Genomic DNA, 9,576 nt, shown 5'->3' with positions numbered 1-9,576 from the left:
CTTTCTGAACCACATGGTCTTGCAGTCCTGGATCCTGAATTTAAACCCAGTTCTCTCTGAATCTTAGAGCCTGGGCTCTTTCTACTGCAACATGGACCCTCTATGTCCAACCTCTGCGCTCACCATAGAGCCCATGACATGTGCCCTGGAGGCAGGAGGAGAAGAGTCTGCACAGGTCCTGTGGATGACAGCAGGGTCCTGAGTTTCCCAGTACTTGTGCTCTGGGAGAGTGGCTTTGTTTGACAGCAGGCTGTCAGAAGCCCCAGGGCAATCTCAGTGACTGAGAGTGGTCTACCCAGGAGGGAGAAAAGAGGTTATGACTTAGGTTCATGAAGGGAATGAGACCCCTTGTTAGGACAGAGTGAGGACACCCAGAGCTCTTGCATTAGAAATGTCCCAGTGGGTCATCTTTATGAGGATAGACAGTGATTACTCTTCCCATTGTTGTGTCCCCAGTGCCTAAGTCTGTGTGGGAACACAATGTGGCTGTCAATAAAATTATAATCCATAAGTGAATGAATTAATGAAAGAACCAATGAGTAGCCCAAGGAAAGAAGGAAATTTGGATCTAATCCTACCTAATAAAAGAGCAATATGTAAATTGACCATCACTCCAACACACAAGATGGCCACCCCCATGTGATCAAAGATGGCTGCCTCCATGTGGCCACAAGATGGCTGGCTGGGGAGGGCAGTTGGGAGGAACCAAGCCTGAAAGGGAGGGCAGTTGGAGCAACCAGGCCTGCAGGGGAGGTCAGTTTGGGGTGACCAGGCTGGCAAGGGAGGGCAGTTAGGAGCAATCAGGCCAGCAGGTGAGCAGTTAGGCATGGATCAGGCTGGCAGTTGAGTGGTCAGGTGCAATCAGGCAGGAAGGCAGGCAGGTGAGCAGTTGGGAGCCAGCAGTCCTGGATTGTGAGAGGGATGTTCGACTGCCCATTTAGGCCCGATCCCACCAGGATTGGACCTAAACAGGTAGTCAGACATCCCTTGAGGGGTCCCAGGGTTCAGGCTGGGCTGATGGACACCTCCCCCCCATGCACAAATTTCATGCACTGGGCCTCTAGTATAATATGAAAAATTTTTAAATGAAGAATTTTAAATGTAAAACAGAAGTCAGCACTTTTAACTCCACCATCAAAAAGCACATATGTAACAAAAAGAAAATTCCATTTCTAAGTATTCATTCTGCTTAAAGCTCTCGTGTGTTCAAAAGACTTTTTTTATACCTACAGACACCTCCTATCTAGGTGGGAGAGGATTTAAGACTGAATTAAATTTCTCTGTATTTTAGAGGCAAAAGAAGCCCATTTGGGAAGGAGAGAGAGAGGTTGCCAAGGGTTAGAATAGAGGTAGTAGAGACATAAATATGGAAAGTGGGGTTATTAAGTGATTTTTCAATACTGAAATAAAAGGGTAATATGCTAATTAGACCAGGAGACCTTCTGGATGTTCTTCCAGACAAAGCCATGGTGGCGGAGCTGAGGCAGAGGTGGTTATGGGTGATCAGGCCAGGAGGGGAGGGCAATTGTGGGTGAGCAAGCCAGCAGGAAGGGCAGTTGGGGGTGAACAGGCTTGCAGGGGGGCAGTTGGGGATGAGAAGGCTGGCAGGGGGGGCAGTTGGAGATGAGCAGTTTGGCAGGGGGGACAGTTGTGGGTGAGCAGGCTGGCAGGGGGGGCATTTGGGGGCAAGCAGGCTGGCAAGGGGGGTAGTTGGGGGTGAGCAGGCCAGCATGGGGGGCATTTGGGGGAGATCAGGCCAGCAAGGGGCTTGTCTCCCTTTTTAAACTGAAAACTCAATAATGATGACTAGATGTGTCTGGGTTTTGTCTTTTTTTCTTGTTTTTCACTATTGTATCCCCAGCATTGAGCACATGTCTCTTAGAGACCATCTGTTATAATATCATCCTTTAACTCAGGAAGAAGCTGAGGCTGAAAGAGCCAAAGGATTTTCCTGAGATCACAGGGTGAACAGCAGGTCCAATGCCAGTCCTGGTCTGCTGGAGCCCAGCCTGAGGCTTTACCACTTTCCTCTGCCTCATTGTGGGATGAGCACCTGAGCAAAATTTTCATGTGAGTTCAGAACATGAGAGAGCTTCAGGTTGTAGAAATGTTGATTGGTCTAAATACCCATTTCCTTCTCTCTCACATAATAGTTCTGAGAGTTATAGACCAGAAAATGGATTCTAATCCCAGTTTCCATTCCCATTTGATGGCACCATGTGACCAGGTGGTAGCCAATGGGAGGTGAGCACAAGTGATGTAACCAATTTTAGGTTGTGCCTTTCCTTCCCCTCTTCTCCTCTGGATGGAAGCTGATGAGTCTGGGAGCCCTGCATGAGAATGAAGTCACCTCTCTAGGGTTGGCGAGCAGTGATTTGAAACAGCACAGGTGTCTGATGCCTTGAAATCACCAGCCAAGTTCTAATAATCTCTTATACATTACTTTCTAGAACTACCAAAATCATAAATTAAAATTCTTAAAAATATTTGTATACAACCACCTTGAAAAATAACATACATTCCATCCTCAAGGCATGTTTGATGAGAGATATTATTTTTAAGATGTGACACCCAGTAGGGGGTGCCAACAGATCGAATAAATGAGATGTAATAACAAATTGATCGAATCACAGTGAGAGAGAAAAAGACCCAGGAAAAGCAACTAAGAAGAGGCTATAAGAAAAATGGATTCTCTTCATTTGACATCAAATTTCATTTCCAGCTTTTTTACCCTCCGTTGCATCCTGGGAGGACACATCTCTTTGCCTCACCACTGGCCCCCTTTCCCTCTGGCTCCTGGTTGTTCTCAGGAAATGGTGACACCGACAACTGATTGGAGGGCAGGAGGAGGGTGATTGAGGTTTTAACTCCCTCCTCTCTGCTGTCAGGCTGTGAGTTTGCCATGGTGGTGTTACTCTACCTAAGGAGATAGCTCCTGTCTGTTGGCCTTTTTTATTTTTCAGTCATAGTGACCACCCCTGCTACAGCCACAGCCCTCCCTGTGTTCTGGAAACTTATCTTTCCCTTTATATTTCAGGATGCGCAAGGGCAATAGCTCCCTATTATGACTTATCTTTAGGTGTCTCATCCTGCTCACCCTTTCTACAAAGTCTTTTTATCAAACTCTCCTCAATTGCCTATTTGTTTGTGCCTTGTGTCTTTGGCTAGGACAGAAAGATACCTGCATATAACAAACAAACTCATAGAACAACAAGGTAATGTGTGAAATCTGAGGTTATTAACAAAAATTCAGGTTTGAAAACAATGTCTGTGAAGCAGAAAGGACCTGGATTCCTCACAGTCTAAGCTACCAGCACCCATAGCTTCCCTGAGGGAGCTTCATGTCTCTGGACTCTCCTTCACGGGTGCTCATGGCTCCTTACATGCTCCACCCCAAGATGCAGTCGTGACCATGTTGACTAAGAGGGAGAAAACAAAAAAATTGCCTTTGAGAGAAGGTAGTTCTGAGCTGACTCTTACCTGAGCACCATCTTCTAGTTGAAGGTGGTGAGTAGAAAAAGAGGAGCTTTCCAGGGAGTGCTGAACACCAGAGAATGCTCTCCTAACTCTGGATAGGGGGTTTCTGCAGTAGCAAGGGTGGAACCTGTTGATAAAAAGAGGCTTATCAAGATGCTGGGCAGCCACTGTGACTTCCTGCACAAGGGGCACTGGCAAGTGAGATTCTGGAGATGTGAGACAAGGGCCTCATGAGATGTTTCTCTCTTGCCCTAAGTCCAATGACTTATCTCTTCCTCTCTCCATTTTACCCTGTCTGGTCCTCCTCCTGTGAGGAATGTTTGAACTGGAGCCTGTCACTGCCCACTGAGGGTGAGTTCAGGAAGCCCATCCAATAGGCAATGTGAGCTTTTCCATAGCTAAAGAAGAGTTTGCTTGACATTCAGGGCCCTGCATGGCCGGGGTCATCTGATCTGTTTCCATTTACTCCCAGGAGTAATGTATGCACATTAGTTTATTTCAGAGGATATAAGAATATCCTATATAATAAAGAAGTAATATGCAAATTGACCCTCACACCCTCACAAGATGGCTGCCTACAACCAGGCTGGCAGGGTGGTTAATGAGGGTTGATGAAACAACTAAACAAGCAGGCTGGGTGGGGCGACCAGGCCAGAGGGGTTTTAGTGAGGGGCAACCAAACATCTGAACAGCAGGGGAGTGGGGTGACCAGGTCAGCGGGGGTAGGGGGCAAGTTGAAGGTGACCAGGCCAGCAGGAGGGACAGTTGGGGGTAACCAGGTTGGCAGGTGGGGCAGTTTTGAGTGATTAGGCTGGCGATGGGGGCAGTGATGGGTGACTAAGCTGGAAGGGGGCAGTTGGGGGCAATCAGGCTAGCAGGGGGGCAGTAAGGGGTGATCAGGCTGGCAGGGGAGGGGTGTGCAGTTAGGAGTGACCAGGCCGACAGGGAGGGGGAAGTTGGCGATGACCTAGCCAGCAGCAGGGGGCAGTTAGGGGTGACCAGGCCAGCATGCAAAGGCAGTGAGGGGCGATCAGGCTAGCAGTGGGGGGGCAGTTAGGGACCATCAGGTCGGCAGGTAAGGGAAGTTGCGGGTGACCAGGCCTGCAGGGCAGGGCAGTTGGGAGCGATCAGGCCTTGGAATCTGGATTCAAATCCAGTTCTCTCTGGCTCTAGATTCCGGCCTCTCTCTATGCAACATGGACCTTCTTCTAACATGGGAATAGTCTGTAGTCCAATACCTCCACTCATAGTCGGAGACCATGTCATGTCTTCCGGAGGCAGGAGGAGCATAGTCTGGACAGGTAATGTGGGATGACAGCAGGACTTGGAGCTTATCATTGCTTCTGTCCCGCAACTGAGATTTCCTTTCAATGATTCAAAGTTGGAAGTCCCAGCCTTGACCTCTGGGCTATCTCAGTGACTGAGAATGTCCATCCTCCAGAAAGAAGATCGTGATTTTGGGTTATAAATGGAACACAATCTCTTGCTATAAGAGGTATGAATATGACCTGTCGTTCTCTTGTGCTGGAAATGGCCGAGTGTGTCATCTCTATGTGTACAGGAGGTACTTTTCTCCTGAACAGTGGTGTGTCTAGTGAGACACAGTTCAATTCACTCTTATAATGGATTTCTTCCTAGAGCAGCCAAAATAATAAATATAAAATACTTATCATTAGCAGTGTACTCCCACTTTAAAAAACACACACCAAACAACTACATTTTATTATCAAGGCATTTTTGATGATAGTGAGAGATTATTCCAAAAAGTGACACCCAAAAGAGAGGTGCACAGAGTCAAACAAAAAAACTGAGGAGATACAAGGAGAAATTGATCTCATTGATCCCAAACATAGAGAGAGGGAAGGAGGGAGGGAAGGAGGGAGAGAGAGAGAGAGAGAGAGAGAGAGAGAGAGAGAGAGAGAGAGAGAACCAGGAAAACCAACTATTGGCAGACGATAAGAAGAGATGGGTTTTCTTCATTTGACATCAAATCTCATTTCCAGCTTCTCTACCTTCCTCTGCATCCTGGGAGAGAGGTCTCTTTCCCTCACCAATGGACCCCTTTTCCTCTGTCTCCTGGTTGCTCTCAGGAAGGAGACACTGGCAGGTCATTGGAGGGCAAGAGGAGGGCAGGTTTCAACTCCCTGGCTCTCTGATGTCAGGCTGTGAGTTGGCCACGGTTGTGTTACTCTACCTAAGGACATAGCCCCTGTTTGGTTGCCTTTCTTATGGTCAAAATGATGACCACTGCTACAGCCATAGCCCTCGCTGTGTTCTGGTAACTTATCTTTCCCTTTACCCTTCAGCAGTAGCTCCCTTTTATGACTTGTCTTTAGGGGCCTCTCCATCTTCATCAATTTCCCTTACTCCTGCTCACCCCTTTGTACATATTCCCTTTATTAAACTCTCTTCAATTACTCATTAGTTTGTGTCATGTGTTTTATGCTGGAACAAGAAAGATACAAACATAACAAACAAACAAATCCATGGAACAGTAAGCTAATGTTTGCAAGCTGAGGTTATTAACAACAATTCAGGTTTGAAAACAATGTCTGTGAAGCAGAAAGAACCTGGGTCCCTCACAGCCTAAGCTACCAGCACCCACAGCTTCCCTGAGGGAGCTTCATATCTCAGGACTCTCGTTCATGGGTGCCCATGGCTACTTGCATGCTCCACTCCAAGATGCAGTTGTGACCATGTGGGCTAAGAGGGAGAAAACAAAACTGCCTTTGAGAGAAGGTAGTTCTGAGCCAACTCTTACCTGAGCACCATCTTCCAGTTGAAGGTGTGGAGTAGAGGAAGAGGAGCTTTCCAGGGAGTGCCGAACACCAGAGAATGCTCTCCTACCCCTGGATAGGAGGTGTCTTCAGGAGCAGGAGTGGAACCTGGTGTCCAAGAGAGGGTTATCAAGATGCTGGGCAGCCTTGATGACTTCCTGCACAAGGAGCACTGGCAAATGAGATTCTGGAGATGTGAGACAAGGGCATCACGAGATGCTTCTCATTTGTCCTGAGTTCAAGGATTTATCTCTTCATCACTCCATCTTACCCCATGTGGTCCCCCTCCAGTGAGGAATGTTTGAGCTGGAGCTTGTCACTTCCCACTGTGGGCGTGTGCAGGAAGCCCACCCAACAGGCAATGTGAGCTTGCATATCTAAAGAAGAGTTTGCATTCAGTGCCCTGCATGGTCTGGCTCATCTAATCTGTTTCCATGTACTCCCAGGAGTAATGTATGCACACTAGTTTATTTCAGAGGACACAAGAGTATATAAAAATGTAAAGACTCTCCTAATCTCAATCACCAATAGCAACCAATGTTTACAGTTCCTATTTTAACTCTTTTACAAGTTATATTATAGCTTTATGTAATGAAACCTCCTTTCTAGTTTAGACTGATTGATATCAACACCTGTGTAAACTGTGTTCCCTTTTAGCAGATAAAGAATTTAGCACACTACAGGCACTACCAGTCACCTCTCTCTCCCCAGGACATTTGTTAGCTAGATTATTTTTACATGATGTGGGGACAACCAGAGTTTTCAGCTTTAGCTCCTATGACTTCCTTTCATGTGCCCATGCCACAGCCAAATTGAGTTACATGGCATTTCCTCAAAAAGTTAACTATGAAGCATTTGAAACAGTGAGAGAAACTTATTCTCTCATTTCTGTGTTTTCCTAACTCTACTGTGTGCCTATACTGTGCCAGATCCAGGCAGAGAAGATTTGTCTGTGGACAAATGCTACCACAGGGCCTTTCACAGGCCCAATTTCTTGGACTGTGCTTATCTAAGGATTTTTTTTCCCTAAACCCAGACAACCCAATGAGATTAGAGGTAGGCCAACTCATTTATTCAAGCTTTTACCCTGTAGAATGCCCACAACCACAGCACTAAGCATGAATGTAAAGGACCTATAGTCTGAGAGAAACATAGGGTATCTTCATTTTCTATCCAATCAGGTAGAACAATTTCTGAATGACTCTTTATGGTTTTGGACAGGGGCTCTTTTTTTTTTAACTTCTTAAGTATTACCTCAGAAGCCAATAGTATACTAGAGGCTTCACCTGTATTAACCACTGATGTTTATAAAATATTTAGTCATATTTGGGACCTGGCTGAGTGCTTTTCATCCATTTTCTTATTTATTTCCCACTATGATCTTATGAGCAGATGATCTCACCATATTTTGCAGATGAATTAACTGAGGCTTGGAGAGGTGTGCTGCAGAACCAGGACTTCGGACCTGGATTTGTCTGATTTGGACAGGGATTCTTTCTGTTGCAATTAAGATTGTAGAGAAAAAGCATTAAAAAACAAAGAAATTCAGATCACATGAGAAATTTATTGGTAATGTCAAGAACGATGGAAAGGTATAATGTTCGGACTAATGCTTTCTCTGAGAGAAACAACAGCCAGGTTAAAAACAACCTATTTGAAGAGATTGGGGAATCACTGACACATTCTGAGGCTGAGGCTGAGAGAAGACTAGATACTTTCCAAGCCTGGCAGGGCAGCAGTGAGTCTCAAAGTTACTCCAGACTGATCAGGACAGAGGCTCTCATCCTTGCCCCAGACTGCTTCCCGACATGTCCAGGGTTTCCCTACGAAGGCTTTCTCCAGGTTCATCCACCTCAGGAGTGTCCTGCAGAGCCCTCTGGAGAACCAGTCTCAGGGTGTGTCTCTGTTTCCACCATTGCTGCCTGAAGGAGCCAACGAAGAAGTAAATGATGGGGTTGGCACAGCTGTTGACACAGGACAGAAGTACTACCATCATGGAAAGATCAAAGAAGAAATTATTATCATTTGAAATCCAGAATAGGACATGAAAGTTGATGCCGAAGGGCAGGCCGCAGAGGAGGAAGACCAGCACTGTGAGCACGAGGGTCATGTAGAGCCTGGTGGGCGGCACCCGGTGGGAGCCACACAGCAGTCTGGTCATCAGGGCCAGGCTGGACCCAGAGAGAAGCACAAATAATAAAATCAGCCACGTCGCAACGATGATGTCAAATACCCAACACACGGAAGGGCTGAAAAAATCCAACAGACTCCAAGAGAAATTTTTATCCAGGATGCTCAGCAGCAGGGACAGGGACCACAGCAGGGCACACGTGATAGTTGACAGGTGTCTGGGGCGGCGGCAGCGGTACCAGATGGGCCACAGGACAGACAGGTAGCGCTCTGTGCTGATGGCGCTGAGAAAGCTCAGGCCTGAGATGTAGGCAAACACTGACACAGAGATGATAAATATGTAGAATTTACTGGGGACCAAACCGAAGTAGAAAATTAAACATAGGGAAAGTATAATCTGGCAGCAGAGGAAGAGGAAGTCGGCTCCCGCCAGGTTGAGGATGTAGACAGAGAAGGCGTTCCTGCGCATGCGGAAGCCCAGGAGCCAGAGCACCACCGCGTTCCCTGCCAGCCCCACCAGGGCTATGACGACTCTCAGTAATTGCAAGATTATGAACTCTGTATAATGTTGATAAATGGCCTGATCACTTCCATTGGTTGGTGTGAGGTTGGTCTCCCAGGCTGTGACAGTCATATCCGTGCTCAGAAAGGCTTCAGTTGTGGGCCTGGGAACAAAACAAGACTTGAGCACCTGCTCTGTGACCAATGACCCTCATGGCCACCCTGTCTGTGGTGAATGGAGGCTTCCAGAGATTAAGGTTCTTTCTGAACCACACAGTCTTGGAGTCCTTTATCCTGAATTTAAACCCAGTTCTCTCTGAATCTTAGAGCCTGGGCTCTTTCTACTGCAACACGGACCATCTATGTCCAACCTCTGCGCTCACCATCCAGCCCATGACATGTGCCCTGGAGGCAGGAGGAGAAGAGTCTGCACAGGTCCTGTGGATGACAGCAGGGTCCTGAGTTCCCCAGTACTTGTGCTCTGGGAGAGTGGCTTTGTTTGACAGCAGGCTGTCAGAAGCCCCAGGGCAATCTCAGTGACTGAGAGTGGTCTACCCAGGAGGGAGAAAGGAGGTTATGACTGGTTCATCAAGGGAATGAGATCCCTTGTTAGGACAGAGTGAGGACACCTAAAGCTCTTGCATTAGAAATGTCCCAGTGTGTCATCTCTATGAGGGTAGACAGTGATTAC

General features: G+C 47.0%; 1 protein-coding gene across 1 annotated transcript; it reads right to left on the bottom strand.

Moving 5' to 3' along the window:
* Positions 1 to 8,034: 8,034 nt before the first annotated feature.
* Positions 8,035 to 9,018, bottom strand: LOC102429509 (mas-related G-protein coupled receptor member X2-like). The gene has a single exon (XM_006093850.1). The coding sequence runs from the start codon at positions 9,016 to 9,018 to the stop codon at positions 8,035 to 8,037; it is 984 nt and encodes a 327-aa protein (XP_006093912.1).
* Between the last annotated feature and the right edge of the window lie 558 nt (positions 9,019 to 9,576).

The sequence above is a fragment of the Myotis lucifugus genome, unplaced genomic scaffold, assembly GCF_000147115.1.
Source record: "Myotis lucifugus unplaced genomic scaffold, Myoluc2.0 scaffold_124, whole genome shotgun sequence".
Taxonomy (NCBI): Eukaryota; Metazoa; Chordata; class Mammalia; order Chiroptera; family Vespertilionidae; genus Myotis; species Myotis lucifugus.
This window is presented reverse-complemented; position numbering and strand designations above follow the sequence as displayed.